At 36.3% G+C, this 18261-nt stretch overlaps 2 protein-coding genes across 10 annotated transcripts in view; one reads left to right on the top strand and one right to left on the bottom strand.

Moving 5' to 3' along the window:
- The window catches only part of LOC135207202 (band 4.1-like protein 4A), a 575698-nt gene extending 559656 nt beyond the window's left edge, over positions 1–16042 (top strand). Inside the window, 5 exon segments of the mRNA XM_064238791.1 lie at positions 2569–2715; positions 3037–3282; positions 3398–3455; positions 3948–4391; positions 14413–16042. Of these exon segments, the coding sequence (XP_064094861.1) occupies positions 2569–2715; positions 3037–3282; positions 3398–3455; positions 3948–4391; positions 14413–14982 (1465 nt within the window). The 3' untranslated portion in view covers positions 14983–16042.
- LOC135207203 (differentially expressed in FDCP 8 homolog A-like) overlaps positions 5506–18261 on the bottom strand; it is a 227670-nt gene continuing 214914 nt past the window's right edge. For 4 of the 9 annotated variants that reach the window (XM_064238792.1, XM_064238799.1, XM_064238800.1 and 1 more), the window contains one exon: positions 5506–6626. The gene's annotated coding sequence lies outside the window, so the exon portion shown is untranslated. The other 5 variants (XR_010312928.1, XM_064238801.1, XM_064238795.1 and 2 more) reach the window with 5 other exon arrangements.

Raw genomic sequence — 18261 nt, 5'->3', positions numbered from 1 at the left:
AAAATCAACTCCTAAGGCAGAAACAGTGCATTATATCTTTATGGTGTTAGTGTTTGAATGTAATGAATTTAAGACTTGCTCTATGCATTGTAACTTACAGTTCATTTTTATTTTGTCGACATCATTGCAGCCAATACTCAAGGTAATGTCTAATACAATATATATACATTTCTTACATATTCTTTTGCACTATTACATCAAGTGAGATAAGAAACTTACCATAACTTTGTTCTGAGTCCCAAATAGCTTTGTGGTAGAGTTAACTTCATGGATTAGTATGTATATAGGAGTGACAGAAGTAGGGGAAATTTTATTAGCTGTAGGTGCAAAGTCATAGAATAAGAAAATTAATTATGGACTGAATATGTAATGAATGATGATTGCAGATGATATGCAGTATTCTGATAGGGGATAGGAGAGGATAACCACAGAAACCAGGAAAAAATAAACTTTGAAAATGTTTCTAAGGGGAAAAGTTTGAGATTAAATGTGAGCAAGAGTAAGGTTTTGATGGCAAATGGAAACCAGGAAGATGGAGTAATGAAAGTTGTTGTAGACATTGGGGAAAAATGGAAGCTGTTGAGATATGTTAGTACGTACAGTTAATGTAAAGGGTGATGGTAGACTGAGAGATGAGGTGAGTCACAAATTAAGGGAATAAATATTAGGATGAGAATTGAATTATCTATGAAAGCTAATTTAAAAATAGGTGAATGGATTGTTGAGCCAACTCCCCTAGATGTTAGTGAAGTGTGGATGTTGAATTCAAATGAAGAAAAAAGAAAAGATGAAGCTTGCCTAGCAAATGCAACATAAGAAGAAATAAGCAGATAAATGGAAATGGTAAAGAGGTTAGCACATATCAAAGGATGGATTGAAATATAGCATGGTTTGGCTTGATCATGTGGAAAGAATTGGCAACAGTACTTTGTTGAAAACAGTATAATTCTTCAGAAACATTAGAGGAAGGTGTAGAAAGAGCAGAGTAGGTGTTGTGAAATTGTTATTGGAAAAGAAGGGGATTAATATCCAAGAAGTGCCAGAGTGTATGCAAGATAGATGGGAATAGTGCACTGCACTGTGTATATGGAATTTCATGCATTGTTGTGAGCCTTAGGTATAATTGCACAGGGAGTTCATCCACGATTCAGCTATTTAAATGTGAATGTGGCAGTGATAATTTTGTTTTCAGGTAGTCTCCCCTTGTAAGGGAAACAACGTAATAATGAATAAATAAATACATATAACTTATCAGTGATATATTAATTAAATAAATCTCTTGTCTTGTCCCATCCTGAGATTCAATACAGTTGTCAAACTTAGAGGAGTATGCGGTTTACTAAACTGACTTGAGTTCTTGAGTCTCTTTTAGAATAAGTCTAACTGTTGCATCTCCAGTTTATTATTGAGATCTGCTGGTAACTTTCTTTTCTAGATTTTCATAAGGGCTGAAGTATAGTAAGATGAATACAGTAACATAAATTTAAATTTCAGAAGCTTGTAAATTTCCCTGTCCATATTTTACATTTACATTTTAGTTTTTTTCCTCTCGAGTAGTAGTTTAGATACCACTCTAAATCAGTTTTATGTCAACATAAATTTGTTGATTTTTTTTATTTGATCAAAGGGAAAGCCATGGAAAAAGAAAAGAAGGTACCAGGTACAAATATTTCTTCATTAATTTAAGAGGTTCAGGTATTAGCATGACTTAAACTCTGCCTTAGAAATTATTCTAACACGTGTTTTGAGAAGTTATCTCAATACATATTGCTTTCGAGTAATACTTTAAGATTAAGAACAAGTATGTATTTTTTTTTCAATTTTCTGTGACACTTTCATAGTAACTACATGACCTGTCTTCACCACCAGACAATCCATTTTGAAACTTTTTGTGCATTTTATGTGCATTCCTTATATGTACTGAACTTGCATTCAGTTGTAGTTATCTGGATACTCATTTTGCCAGTAGTTAATATCCAAAATCTTTTTAAAAAATCAGAATAATTTTTTTTTTACATTCTGTAGCACAGTACAGTACTCCAAAAGCAGGTTATACTTTGTGGTTGTTTGAATATGAAGGATTTATTGCTTGTTCAAGTAGATTTTTTTTCTTTTATCTACCCTCTTTAATTTTCCATTTGCTGTTTCAACATAGTTACTGAGTTTCATAGTGAAATTTAAAGTTACGAACAATGTTACCTGTTCATAGTGGAAATACTTGGAAAAATTTGCCCTTGTGTTTTGCCAGTTGTGTTACATCTGTACTTCTTTTATACCATGTTTGTTTTTTCATTATGATTTCATAAAGGAATGACTGTCAGGCAACAAGTCAAATTAATTTACTTCCATTATTTTCATGTTGCATTAATATTGCTGCTTTTATCACACAGTCTTTTTGCATATTTCAGTATAGAGCAATGCCATGTTTTTTTTTTATTAAGCAAATGTACTGTTATTGTTTTGCATTAGTGTCAGAATCTCCAGTAATAAAAAAGTGCAAGTGATAGAAGTTAATACAGGATATAAATACTATATTGTGGATGTTATTAAGCAATTAACTATTCACAGGTCTGCCCAAGCCTCAACAATGGCAACTACCTCCAACACTCAGTCAGGTGAAAGAGCTTCTGCTAACAAAAGATGGAGTGACTCTGCGACTACCACTTCAGTAAAAACTTCCTCTTCTTCAACATCAAATGGCAATTCTTCCTATGGGTAAGACATGAATTAGTTCATTTTTATACAAGAATAATTGAACATTACTGAGTAAGCAACTTGAATGGTAATTTTAGAATGTCAGCTATAGCAAGGTAATGTCATGTAAGCGAATTTTATCATTGTCAACATTATAATTGAGCAAAGTTTTTCCTTTACAGTTTATAAGTTGAGTTCTCTACACCATCTAATTTTTGTTTCATTTTTTATGGAGAATTTAATGGCAACTAATGATCTTTTAAGTCGTAGCTTGACAGAAAACGTTTACTAAACAATATAATAAACTTAAATTCACATGTCCAATACTTCCTTTTGGTTTAGGTACATAGGAAGTAGCACTCACAAACCAGTTATGGTGAATGGGCCTAGTGTCAAGGCTTTAGTAACAAGTAGTGCCAGCACAGCATCTCCGACATTAAGTCATGAAGCTTCCAGTCCAGATTCATCAACATTCATGGAAGAAAATGGGGGAAGTTTTGCTTCTGGTAATGGCTTTGTAAATTCAGCATCCAATGGTTTCAAGAGTGTTACAAATGAGCGAGGCTCTCACTTCACAGCTGTACTTAAGTAAGTAGTATTTAATATGTCACTTACTGTATTGCAGTGAGACTGAATGATTAATAGCACATTACTAAAATAATCTACATATCTGTTGCTAAATTTAGTTGTTCTTTTCCAATAGGCCCCAACCAAGTCCCCAGTCTTCAGTGACATCTGGAATCAGCGTTGGGAGCTCCAGCGTGAGTATCTCGGCTGACTCTACCTTGACCAGTGGCTCCCACCCTACACTCAACCACTCAGACATTCCCCATAACCACCACCAACAGCTGTCTTCAGCATCCAACAGCCCTGACCTTGACGATCAAAAGAGTCTCGACCACCATAGCTATGAAAACTTTAGTTTCGACTGTCACAGCTATGACTATTCGACTATAAGCGACAGTACCGAGCCCTATTACAGCAATTGTAATTCTGGTTCCACACTGAAACACAACCAGTCAAATAATCCCAAAAAGCTTTACCCAAACCTAACTCAGCATTCCACTAACATTCTCATTCATTATCACCAAAACTCTCCTGGTACAACTTCTCCATCATCTGGTAGCCAACCTATCCCCCGCCCTAGGAGTTCAATTATTTCCTCTGTTCATAGCAGTGATTCTTCAACTCATATAGTACAGTCATATGTTCCTTCTCTCTTCAGTGATGAAAACATTACAAACTCTTTGCAGAGATCTGGGTATACTTCGACTCTTCCAAGACCAGGATCTAACAGCAATCCTAATGATGTGGGAATTCCCCCTTTTTCTTCATCTGTGACCTCTTCCTCACCAGCTCCCTCTGCTTCTTCTGTCTTTGGAGGTTGTGAAAGTTCAACAATGTCTAGAAATTTCAGCAATAAACCTCACATGAAAACTACTGGTTCTCAAACAAACAACTTGCGTACTACTGCCTCGCAAACTAACCAATCTAACCCGGGTCAGAGGGCTTCCAGCAAATCTTCATCCAATAAAACAGCTGAAACAAGTCAAGGCAACCAGACAGCAAATGGGACTAACCTGGCACACTCTGCCCTGCACTGGAAGGTGTATAATTGGGATGCATACAGGGAGGAGGCAGAGTGGTCTAATTCTCTAGGGCGCAGCATCAAAAGTCAAGGCCAAGAGGGTAATCAAGTAAGTAATTTACTCACACAATCATTACATCATCCTGCAGGTTATTATTTGGTACAGCTGTGTATCTCTCCATATTCCTTCTCTCTTTTCTGGTCTACTTTGTACACATTTTGTACTACTTCAGTATTTTTGTGCACTTTTTTTTGAGCACCAAGGATGCTTTAGAACAGTAGATACTGTAGTACTGTTAAGTATTTTTATATCTCCAGTCTATGTACAGTATATATAATGCATGAATGAGTTAAATTTCCCTAATATAGTGGTGATAATTTTTAGGTTATATTTATTCTACACTAGTTACTTTAAAGTCTGGCAGTGAGTGTCATTTTCACGTTACTTACTCTTGAATGCATGGTTTAGTTGCATATTTTGAAATACCTAATATGTAAAGTTCAGCATTGAGCTAAGCTGATGTACATAGCCTACACCAAGCCTGTAGTTCATTTTTTGTGGCATTTTGATTAAAAGTTTTCAGTTTCAATAGCATAGTAAAAAGTAAGACACTGTAGTGGTAGGTCATAGTTATAGAAATTAAAATATACTATAAGTGCAAATTTAGACTGCTAAATAAAAAAAGAATCGATAGTAAAGTGCAGTTCTAAACTCAGACAGATGAACATATTTGACCAGTACAACATTACATTTTGCTTTTTAGGTATACTACGAGTTCATTCTGTGCACTGTATGAAATTCTAAACTAGTATCAGTACAATATATCCAGTTCTTCTTCTCAGGCATTGCTGATGTGGTTGGGTTCGGGATTGTGATTTCGGGGAAACAATTTTAATGCATTCATAAGATAAAAGGGTTTCATAATTTGAACGACTTGTTAGCTATTTATCCAGAAAAAAATTATAAGCTTTGCTTTAAGTGATTCTGCAACCTGAGTCAACTTTTGTAAAGTTTTTGTAAAGTCAATGTGACTGTGTTCAGGATTATGAAGACATTCCACCCCCTGCATTGCTCTAGTAAACTGTACTGGACTGGTATAAAATTTTCACTCCCTATGCTTTTCCTGATTACAGAGTGAGCTTTAAACATTCCATAATCAATAAACTATATCTACTCTTTGGATTATATATGATTCTTCACAGGGTCTTCCTAAACTTCTCTTACAATTTATAAATATTTTATTTGCAATCTTGTTACATTTAAAGCTTCATTCAAGGCCCCAAGGCAAAAATTAAGTTACAAAATTATAACTTTCTAAATGTACTTGACATCTTCAATTACTAAGCTTTTTAAAGATTAAATATTTCTTGTTTACAGTCATTTATTTAACAGGAAAAGACATGGAGCAGCTGATCCTTAAAAAATGGTTTCAGACCTTTTTGAATGGTACTTTTTTTTTATATTCACATTAAATAGTTTAATAGGAACTTCATTCCATTAATTAGATTATTGGTGCACCTACTGCTTTCAGTGTACTCTGTGTAGAAATGAAAACACAACAAAGGAATCATTACACTTGAATAATGAATACATATGACATAGACTGCTTTTCAAGAATGCACTGAGAAGTCAGACTTATGATTATATGAAAATGACCCCATTTGACTGAAAGAGGAGAAAGCTGCAGCTGCTTCTCGTCCAATCCTGGTGTGCTTCCTTGTCTAATGCCCCTAAGCCGCCCACAGCATCACCCTCCCTGCTCTATAATGCACCCCAGCTTTACCAACAGCACTTGCATGATAATCTACTTTTTAAGGGTGTTATAAACATGGAAAGACATAAGAAGGCATTTTATGTCTAGATATGTTATTTTATGTATTATACATCTCTCATGTTTGACATTGGCTGTTCCTTTACGAAGTACATTGTACGTATTCCCTGTCATGGCACCTCACTGGTCATTTTATTCAAGGTTACAGGTAGATCTCTTTTGGACCCATGCCATAATTTATAAGCAATTATTTTGATCTTGGGTGCCTTGCCAGTATTTTCTTCTTGAGTCTCCCAATTACTGATGCAGTTGTTCAGGTAAGAGTATAGCTGTGGGCGGGTACAGGCAACGGGATGATTATTGAGGGTGTTATTGTTCACAGCACATCGGGGGTGTGGGCGGGCACACGCGAAGGGGCAGTGCAGGAAGCTTGGAACTCATCTTGGGGCCCCTCATACAGAGTGCCCTTCAGTAAGTATCGGGTCAGGTCACAAAGCACTTTGCCTGGATGATTCATTCAGTCCTTTTAAGGATCAGTTTTTCATAGTAGTGGTCCCCTTGCTGCACTTAACCTGTTGAAGAGAATTTTAAGGAATTAAAATTTTAAGGAATTATAGACTGTGATATTTATGTTTTTATAAAATAATTAAACCTAGATTTTTTTTGTATTGTAGTTTAAAGTGTAAGTGCAGCAAGAACATCAGATTTCAGGGGTTGTCGCACGATATTAACTAAAAAAATTTCAAGTCACTAACTTATGAAAACTTGTGCATTATTTGTCATCTTAGCTAAGCTATAATACTGTGCCTGGAGGTAATGTAGTGATACCTTCCAGTATTCAATATTATATGAGTGAGATCACAAGTAAAGCAACAGTAAATCAATATTGTATTAGTTTAGCTGCCTTCTTTCAATAGAAACAGAAGTTTTTTAACCATAGAATTAGGAAATTTAACCCAACAAAGTGATGTAGATTGGAACTGGTTCTTCAGTGTGTGTGGAATACCTGTGAATATGTAAGTTTCACGTTTTCTTGATGCTATGAATTGAAATTAATGCATAACATGCCGCCAAAAGCTTGCTCCTCCTCTATTGACCTTGGACCTTGACTCCAGACTAAAGACTGGTGTGAGAGACAAAGTGGACTTGTTTATTTTTTTCTTTTTTTTTTAGTTTTTTTTTTCTTTTTGTTTTAGATATTGCATTACTGTTTACTGTATGTATTGTGCATGCAGCAGTATTTACTGTGGTCGTTGCATGTTAATTGATGAAATATAAAGCATGTTAAGAAGTAACCTTTATATAAGTGAAATAACATCAGTATACTAATCTATTACAAGCCATAAATTATACAGGGAGCTGTTATATGCATGTCTGCTACCAAGTAAGAAAAGAAAACTGCTATAGAATTATTATTGAAAAACTTGAAATATTGTTGTAAGCACTTGCATGATTTAGTAGTATCAGTAATTGTAATTGTCTTATTGGAATACTGTAATTACTGTATACTTGAAAAACATTTGGACAAATAGTGCATACGTATACTTTTAGAGCACCATCTGTCCCATTACCATTTTTTAATGTATTCTTGTATTCATGTGGTGTCCACAAATTTAAGACAATATTTATTCAATTTTATGAATTTCCTCTAATAGGCTAAAACTCTTGAAGGAAAAGAAAAAAAAATTGTGGCTGTGTTCCAGTTTATTCTCTTCTGATGACAGTTGTTTTGAGCTGCTATTCATTCATGGATTGTAAAAATCAGGATTATTTTTCATGAAGCTCCACATGACAGACTCCTCAGCTCTGATGAATCCTAGTGGTTTGCAAATTAGAAGTGAATTTTTTTTTTTTTTTCTGTAGGAGAATTTAGTCTCAGGACACCTGGCTACAAATGTAGGCTGCTGCTGCAGTCCAGTGCTCACAAGCCTCTCATACTTGTCCTCTCGGTGAACAATTTGTCTTTCAAGTAAAATAATTTAGAATCAGTCTCTTGTTATGTACATTCACATAATGTCATTGATAGGCTCCACTGTTACAGTGGACTTGAAATATGTCCTTAGTGTTGTATAAACTATGTTGGTCCTCCAGTTCCTTGGATATCACAAGACTAGTTGCAAGGTTGAATCTTGTAGGAAGTCTTAGGTGTCATAATACTCTGTTGGTGGTGATCCTCCAAAGGGCATCCATTTCCAGTTTATAAGTTGTTTTGTAGTTTTGTGATGAACAATTCAGTATGTCTCTCCCTTTGTATTAAAGCAGTGGCCTTCATTTGTAGCTTTTGTATAGGTGGCCTATAAGGAGGTGGCAATTAAGAGGCAGAGTCAAGGTGTATTCAGATTTATTGACACAAGATCTCCAACAGATCAAGAACTCTTGCAAGCGTGAAAGTAGCATTCGTCATTAGGGAAAAACATCCAGAGGAGTTTTCTCACACCTGATAAAATTGGAGAGAGTTCAATACATACGGTTGTAAAGCTTGCAATGTCTGATGTCCATTCATAATTACAGTTCTAACAATGTCATAAAAGTAGATTCTGAAAAGTGTAAAAGATCATTTGAATCAGGAGCAATGGATCTGTGTTTATTGAGAGTACTACTTGGTGCATCTTGCAGATTTTTGTTTTTGAAGCAAGAATGCCGTGAGGGTCAGGGCAACCGATCAGGACTTCACAGTACTCCAAAAGTAAGCCTAAGGGAGTGGGTCACAGGCAGGGAAGTAGGCTGATTTTAATCTGTCAGTGGAGATCCAAGTGATCCTCCCATCCACTGTCGGCTGATATCTTTTCACTCTGTTGCAGTATGCAGTGTAGTCCCGAGTAGGCTGGAGGGGGCTTGTATGTGTGTATTCTTATGATACATACTTTGCTCTTAAAGTCTTCGGGGATGTATTCTTTCCTTATTACATCATATGTTATCTTCACGTCATGATGTATTCCAATGCTCTATGGACATTGGAAGAGTCGTGGTCTCTTGTCATGTTTTGAAATACGTCTGTTGGTATTGTAAACACTTGTCTGTAGAGTGCTTCTGCCGTTGACCTGTTGAATGCTGAGTGTGGGGCTGTTCTTTAGTCCCAGCAAGACTTATGGCAATTACTTTCTCCAACTTCCACCTTGACATCTGGCAGCGAGTGCAGATTTGAGGCAGTGGTGCAGCCACTCCTCCATGGTCATTTGCTTCTGGATTGTATGCAGTTGTGTGAATGAGTTTTGTCCAGAAGCTGGCGCCAAGGGAACTCCATAAGGCAGGGGTGAAGTTGGCTCCTCTGTTGCTCATTAAGTACTGCAGTACTCCATGCCTGCTGACCCAGCCTATTAGTGTTCTCACACAACTCACTACTGTTAGCTGCCTTATTGATATTGCTTCTGGCCATCTGGTATTCCAGTCAATGATCATGAAGAGATACCTGTACCCCTCGGAGAGGAGCAGGGTAGTCCTATGTCGACGTGGATGTGGGCTAGTCACCACTGTCTGGAACTCTCCTATCCCTGTTTCTGTGTGCCTCATTTTTTTATGTTTGACATGGGAGGCATTCTCTTGCCCACTTTTTTATGTCTGCCTTCATTTACTGCTCTGACGGTTCAAGTGGCTGATCTGCCTGAAGGGTGGGACAGGCTATGGGTGAGGTTGAAGGCTTTCTATCTCAACCCTAATAGTAGGTATGGCCGAGGGCATCAGGTACTCATCTCCCACGTAAGGCAGGGTTCTCATGCAAGTTGTCGAGTCACTGTAGGTTCACATCATACTTCTGAGCTGATGCTATTTTGGGATATGTTATCCTGAACTGGACGATGTTAATGGAGTTTCAGGAAAGGGCATCTCCCATGTTGTTGGATGAGCCCTTTAAGTATATGATGGTACAGGAGCATTCAGTTATTGCCGCTAGGTGACGCTGTTCTCTTGCCAACCAACTGTCTCCACTTTTGGTGAAGGCATGCACCACGAATTTTTGTCAATATAGCATTTGGTGGATGGCTCTGTGGACTGCCAGTAAATCTCAGTCAACCGTGGATTGCTTTTGTTCTGCTGGTCATCACTTCTTGCTAAAGAATGCCAAGGGGCGACAAACGTCGTCTGCGTCTTGTTAGAGTACCACGCCCATCGCTGTGCTGCTTATGTCTGTTGGTAGGGTGAGGGACCTATAGGGTAAAGGAAAGATTAGTGTGGCAGTAGAGGTGATTGTTCTTATGGCTAGGATAAAGGCTTTATTTTGTTTTTCATACCAGCATAATTTTTTAGGAATTTCTTTTAAGGAATCATATATTGAAGCCATTATTTCAGCCAGTTTGGTTATGAAACAGCGGTAATAGTTGGTCATTCCCGTGAATTCTTCTACTGCATTGGTTGTTGGTGGCTTTCGAAATTCGGTGATTGCTTGAACCTTTGTCGGGAAGGGCTTGACGCCTTTGGGCCTTATTTGGTGTCCAAGGACTTCCACTATACTGGTTTTGCCTATTAACATTTGTCCTTTCAAAGTATATAAGTCGGTTTTCTTTGAGTATTTGCTAGACCCACCTGATGTCTCATGTGTTGTTTGATGTTGGGGCTGAAATTGACTGAAGGGTAGGTTGCCCAGGATTTCATCTGTCAGACGTTGGAAGATCGCACCCGAGTTCTGAAGACGAAAGCAACTGTAGTTAAAGGTGTACATGCTGAAGGGAGTGATAATGACCACTTTTTCTATGTCCTTCTTTGCTAACGAGACTTGTAATTATCCCTTCAAGCAGATCAATCTTTGTAAAAGTTCTGGCGCCCTCCATCAGCAATGTTCAGCATTGGGCGCCTGATGTTGAGTCCTTGGGATTTGCCACAAGGTCTGCCATGCAACATCAATGGTACCATGTGAAGGGAGATGCCCAGGGGCTGGAGACTTTTTGGCCTATTTCTGACCGTTTTAAGTTGTGGAAAGCTTGTTTGGTGTGGGCGATTTTTTTGGGGACAATTGTCTGAAATGGGTGTATACTGGATGGACCTTCACTGACCATATGGTGCTGGATGTGCTGCTTTTCGGGTTTGGTCAGGTCGTGTTGCAGGATGTCCATAAATACCTCGGGAACTCCTGTAGTAGGCAACTGACCTCTGGTAAAAAAACATGTGGAGTCCTTTTGCCTGTACATAGAAGAAAGACAACAGAAACCAGGTGGTTGCTTTTTTGAGGCAACTGGTCTGCCCACGGCTAACTTTTAGTTTGTTACTGCGACCTTTTTGTATGTTTTTTTTTTTTTTTTGACATACAGCAGTCATTTTTGCATGCTTGGGCTTTATTCCCGAACCTCCAGTGGTAAGAAACAAATGCCCTTGGGATGTCCTTTGGTTTTGGGTTTGTTTTTCCACCTGAAGCTCAGGTAGCAGTGTATGGGACCAGCGGGGCCCTTTGAGTTGTGTCTGTCTCTGCATAAGCCTGCTGTTGTGGCTGTGGGGTGACTGCTGCTACGAGTGGTTGTGTAGGCTCAGTTGACTTGTGGGCCAGGTGGACAGCTTTGACCATCTTCAGGAACTCGTCGAGGTCCATGGTTGATGAACTGGGGATGGCCGCAACTGTTTGGCGAGGTAATTTTACGATGAGGACCTCTCTCACAGGTCAAACGTAGTTTATGGCCGGCCACCTATGGCAGGGAGTGTAATTAGCTGCCACAGTTGCTTGTAGACATGACAGCTGCTGGTCTCCTATTGCTGTCCCCATGTTCTCTTAAGAACTACTTTGCTTTGAGGGCAGGTGGCATGCTGAAGGACAACCTTAGTTGGTCCTCCTGTGCTTTGTTGGTCCCTCAGTGCTTTGTTTGTGACAGCGTTCTTTTGGTCGGCTAGCCATTCTGTGATTTGTTCAAAGTCGTCGTCTGGCAGGAACTCGAGGATGGCATAGGCTTTGCATGATAATGAGATCATCTTAGACCTGAAGATGGTATCCACTCTGAAGACACCAGGCCTCTGGGTTGTGGGTTGTCAAGGGTGGGCAGGCAGATGCTTGCTGCTGCTGCAGCAGTCATTGGATAAGCTGGTGCTGGCAGCATCAGTCATCTCCAGGGGTCACAGGTATAATGATGCGGCGAGTGAGTGGCAGAGTCAAGGTGTATTCTGATTTATCGGTAACGTTTCGGACAGGTCAAGAATTCTTGCGAGCATAAAAGTAGCATTTGATATAAGGAAAAAACAGAGGTATCTGTATACAGCCAGATGTGTTTTCTCACACCTGGAAGAGTGGTTAACAATTCTATATACAAATTGGAAGAGTTCGATACATAAGGTTGGAAAGCTTCCATTGTCTGACAAACATTCATTATTACAGTTCTAACAATGTCAAAGCCTGTTTGAAGCAGGAGCGCTGGATCAGTGTTTCTTGAGAGTTTTGCTTTTGAAGCAAGGATGGCCTGAGGGTCACACCGACCGATCTGGACTTTACAGGGCTTTGGTTTGATAAGAAAAGGAATAATCTTCTCTTTGCTAGCAACATTTGTTAGATTGAAGACACTGGCAAAAACCTTCTAGATTTGCTAGTTTTTTCAGAATTTTCTGCTCAGGTGGTAATGAAGAGGTCTTTTGAACTGGAACACTGGTAAACAAAACAGATTTTGTCTTAAGGAATGGTAGGTCTTCATATAGTTGCCAACCACCTTAGTGAACTTGACACCCTGCTGCAGTCTGTTTACCCTTTTTACCATACTACATGCTGTACTCTTACTCTTCAATGTACCTCTTTAATGTTTAAAACTGGTTTGTCATTGAGAACATCATCCATATTATTCATATAGTATATATATACACCTCTCCCCATGATTACATATAGTAGATTTACCAGTTTTTTTAGGGTAATGTCTTATCTGGTCTGGTATTGGTGTCCACATCAGAGGGCCTTCTTGCACAGTAGTGCCTGGAAATCTCTTCACATGGAGTTGGAGCATGTGCATATTGACAAACAGTGGATAAGCCTACAACAAGGTAATGGATGTGATATGGAAGGATCTTGATGAGCTCCAAACATAAGCCCAAAACAATTCTGGCTAGGCTCTCCCCTCCAGCAGAAGAAAATTTCACTGCAAATTTTTAAACAAGCAGACCTCACTGGAGCTAAGAAACCTGTTTTGTGTAGTTTCATGAAGAACAATTGTGACCTGTGAAGTTTCTTTCCTTTTTCATTTCATTTTTTTTTACTGTGCTCAGCTAGTGTATTGGAATGTTGATTCACTGATCAACTGTACCCCTGCTGATGACAGTGAGTGAATGACTGAAACAGCTGTTGGAAGAAGAGAATAAAATGGAATAAGAGCATTGATAATGGCTTAAAATTTCAGTTTTAGCCCTAAAGATATAAGGATGTTCAGAAGGTAGAGAAGAATTTCTTCAAATAGTGCATACCATATTTGCAATAGCATTCAATAAAGAGTAAGGCATTTGCACAAATAATAAAAACATACTTTAATAAAACTTTTACAAATTCAGTATGTAAAACTGAATGTATTATGTTCTAACAACTTCATTTCTCGACTGGATGGAAATCTTTCGAGCAGATAGCCAGATGAAATGAACATTGCTTTCATTACTAAGAATTGTGTCTTTAACAGTCAAGCTTAGAATATAATAGCTTATTTATACCATACTGAATACATAATCACTGAAGGTGGATAATTTACATTTTGTTTTGCATGGAAAAACAGATCCTTCCAAAACAAAGGTGCAACAGTTAGCCATTTAGCTGATACATAAGTAAATAAAAAGTTTCAGATGCAAAAACCATAATTTAATTTTCTTTTAAAATGTCATATTATTTGGAATTTTCCTATTGGCAATTCATTAACCAATTAACTGAGATACAGCATTATATCTAATATTAGTTATTTTATACTGAGACAGCAGCTGTTTACAAATAACAGATAACGGCCAAAGCACCTATTCCAGGTGATTATTACAGCAGATCTTGAAAGGATGATGGTAGATTCACCATAACCAGTCTTTTTAATAGCTAGCAATACATGAAAACTGGTTGGTAATTATTCAAATAACTATTTAAATATATTGAGAATAATTATATTGAGGATGTAACCTATTTTAGAATGAGCAAAATATACAATGCTTAAAGTTTTGAGAGGATCTGAACTTGTGTACTGGATTTGTAACACCAGCACACGTGTATATCTTGACTACATACTAACATTTACATGGTTAACCTTAATGAACAAAATACCATGGAGCTTTTGATTTACATCACATTTGAGTTGTAAAATTACATTATGTAAAAATAAAGTAATCAATACACCTCTCTATAACATTATATGTAAAACTAAAGTAATCAATGCACCTCTCTATAACATTAATATCTCAATAGGTGGCATAGTTTAACACTTATATTTACTTTTACAGGCATCAACAGCGGTAGTGAGCGATAATGCAGTGAACGCTGTCAAAGTGAATGGGTTCTTTAATGGTCATCACACGAATGGAAGTGGGAGTAAAACCTCCTTAACACTCAATGGCTTTACACCGAAATCAAAAACTGCCCCTATTTCAGGAGAGTTCATCAAGATAAATGGTAAAGTGAATGGTCACTCTAATGGTCATGTAAAAAGCACCATGAACAGCTTTACAAGTGGTAATTTTATTATAGGAGATAATGGACATTTTAAAAACTATAGTGGACATATGAATGGATTTTCAAAAGGGTTCTTTGGTGGGCACCCATCTGACCATTCTAATGCTTATATGAATAGTAGTTTTGAAATAGAAAGTAAAAACAATAAAAATGTGACTTTCAAAATACCAGCAGAAAAATCTCACCTTCGAATCAGTAGTGGAAACATTACAGATGGTCCCTTAAGTGGCAATCATGAAGAAAATAATTTGAAAATGAAGAATGATATGGGACTTTGTGCCCCATCAAAAGTGTCACTGAAGCAGGGTGAAGTTACAGATGAAATTAGCACTGAACTGTGATAGCTTGTTGTTCTTGATGTAAATATAATGTTTATTTTGTTATTGATTAATTTCCATTGTATATGTGTAAAAGTGCCAAATGTTGAGTGAAATTTAAAATTTAATTTAAATACAATTAAGGTTGAGTTTTCTACAGAATTTTAAAATCAGTACAGCAGAATTATCACAGAATATATAGGTACTACTGTATTGGTGAGAGCTAAGTTTTGTAAATAGGTGTAAATATATCATCCAGTAACTGTAAAATGCAGTAGGTTTGGTTGGGTTAAGAGTTTCATTATGAGTAAGATAGTTAACTAAGATCAGTCTTTAGATGCTACAGCTTAATGTGGAACAAATTACTATGTGAGAATCCTTTGTAGTTTATTAGGCTGACCCAACCTTACCTTGAGCTAATCTTGATCTCAAAGAGCTCATCAATAAATACCTACCAGCTCTCTCCCTTCCTTTCTGAAGAAAGGTAGGTGAAGAGACTGTTGAAGTAAACACGAGTAAAGCACTGTTTTGACTGTCGCGCTGCATCGTATATCTAATAATAAAGATGAGTTTTAAGTGTATACAGAACTGTTACTATATATGTTTCAATTGTAATGTCTTTAATGTACTAACTCTTTCAAATGGCATTCTTATAATTCTGTTCATTAGCTAATTTTGATATTCACTGTTTTGCACATTATCATCCAGAGATAAAAAAAAAATGTGTATGGTGTGCTCCATGCGTTCTAGTGAGGCGCCCCGACATGTTTATCATTTATCACGAGTGGCTGCGAGGAGTCATTTTGTACACATGCAATATTCAACATTTTGTCTTGTTTTTTGCACTGTAAATACACTGTAATGTGCCCTCTACCAAGACACCTACCTACACTGAAATATTTGTTGGTGTCTTCAGGTTAGATGAAGCACATGCTTAAACAGGACAAAATATTTCACAGTTAAGAGTTTCAAGCCATTGCACAAGCAAATGATTTTTGAAACTAACTGTGGAAGTTTATAATTTACTAAAATTAGTGTTGCTAGAACCTGTTAATGCTAAGTTTTACATTCCAGATTGTCTGTAGTATAGTAAATAAATCTACCATCAACAAAGATTTTTATAAGCCTAAAAAATGTTAGTTCAATATTTCTACTTTCAGTGAAGTGGTCATCTATCAGTAACCTAAAACTAAATCTGATGAATATTTGATACAAAGGTCACGTAATTAATTTAGAAAACATTGGGCAGTTGGATAACACTGAATGCACACAACACACAAGAGGAAAACAATCAGGTCCAAATGAATAAAATGTGAATAACAACTGACAAGCAACAAAGTGCCCATACAACTGGGACAGGATAACATACTGGTATTAAGAAGCTCAATATCATACTACATCTTACCAGATTGTTCCTGTACCCAACTTGCCACAACTTCACCTCATTTCTCTCAACATTCACATCTTGCACACAAATGTATTCTCCTGATTGCCACAGTAACTTTTGCATAGCAAAATATACTTTAAAACAAATTTTTTCCTACAACTTACTATAATCATTGCCTTATACAGTGGTACCTCATTTGTCGAATGTTTCATTTTTCGAACTTTCCCTTTTTCGAACACAATTTTCGAGAAAATTTTGTATCGTTTGTCGAACAAATGCTCGTACTTCGAACTGACTGATTATCTAGTTTATACTTGTATTCAACAGCCTACTGGGTCTTACAAGTTAAACTGTATTAATTTATTGTTTCACTTACAATATATAGTTTAATGATAACAATATTCGATAAAATACATTAAAGTATAAAGCATTTAATATAAAATTTAGCTTTCAATATAACATTTAACTTAAAAGATGTATAAAATCGTACGTAACCGCGGTGACGTCACGCCCAGCTGACTTGAGACTGAACGAGGGAGCGTTGACATGTTGAGGAGAGAAAAAGAGTTAAAATATTACTGTATGTATGAAAAAGCAATAACAATTCACAAAAAAAGGGAATTTTCAATAAATTCAACGTAATGATGAAGTATGAAAACAATCACATGCAATGAAAAAAAAAATTGAGCCAGTGTCCAGTGCGCCGAGTGAGACGGTCTAGTTAAACAATATTAACAAAATAGTAAATGAAAGAACAAAGCTTTTCACAGTAAAATTTAGCACAAATGATTAACAAAATCATTCGTCATTGCGGTGATACACAGCTAACGATGTAGAGGGAGGTAGCGTTTATATTTTTTAGGAATAATGAATGAATAATTTTAAGTTATCGTGCGTCGTGGTATTGTTGAGGAGAGAAGAGGAGGCAGTAAAATCTTTACTATAATATGTACGTAAAGCAGTTACCATTCACATCAAAATAAATATGAACTTGCATCCAATAGCTCGACCATTCACACCGTCGGTTACAAAACAAACAGGCTTCATTACTGTGTTTACCAGACCTTTATCATGAAACAGAGGGGACGGGTATGGAACACTTTGAGGCAACAGTACCAGGTCTCCATTAACCATTATAGCAATCCTGCCTTTACTTTCTCTCTTTTTTTTTTATTTATCTAAATACTTTAAGCTATTCGATAATTAAATTAATAGTCAGATGTAGGTCCTTCATTCTACTATGTTAAGAAGAATAATCATAAGAGATCTCTAGAACATTTTTGCCAAATAACATTGAAATTATAGAAAACCTACCTTTGCTTTATTCTTTTTATCTGTTATTAAATACTATCCGTTTCCAAAGGAAAATAATAAGTCAGAATATTTTAATATATTAAATAATCATGAGCCAGTTCTAAAGAACAGTAAAACAAATTAATAAATAAATCAAATATAGTATATATATATATATATATATATATATAGATATATATATATATATATATATATGATATATAGATAATAATAATTATATATATATTAAAATATATATATATATATAAATATATATATATATTATATATATATATATATATATATATCTATATATATAGATATATATATATATATATATATATATATATGATCTATTTAATATATATATATATAGAATTATATATATTATTATATACAGATTATATATATATATATATTATATATATATATATATATATTATATATATATATTCTAATAAAAGGAGCCCATAAAAACACCAAAATGAGAGAGAAAAGTACTATATTTCAGAGACTGCTGTCTCTCTCTTCAGGTATATGAATAAGAAAATTTTACAGAAAAGGTGGTATTTATACCAAGAGATTCGTCCACAAGTAAGCCAATTTAGGTCACCCCCGCTGAT

Source organism: Macrobrachium nipponense, chromosome 32 (genome assembly GCF_015104395.2).
Source record: "Macrobrachium nipponense isolate FS-2020 chromosome 32, ASM1510439v2, whole genome shotgun sequence".
Classification (NCBI taxonomy): Eukaryota; Metazoa; Arthropoda; class Malacostraca; order Decapoda; family Palaemonidae; genus Macrobrachium; species Macrobrachium nipponense.
The sequence above is the reverse complement of the archived record's forward strand: the minus strand, read 5'-3'. Positions and strand labels throughout refer to the sequence as shown.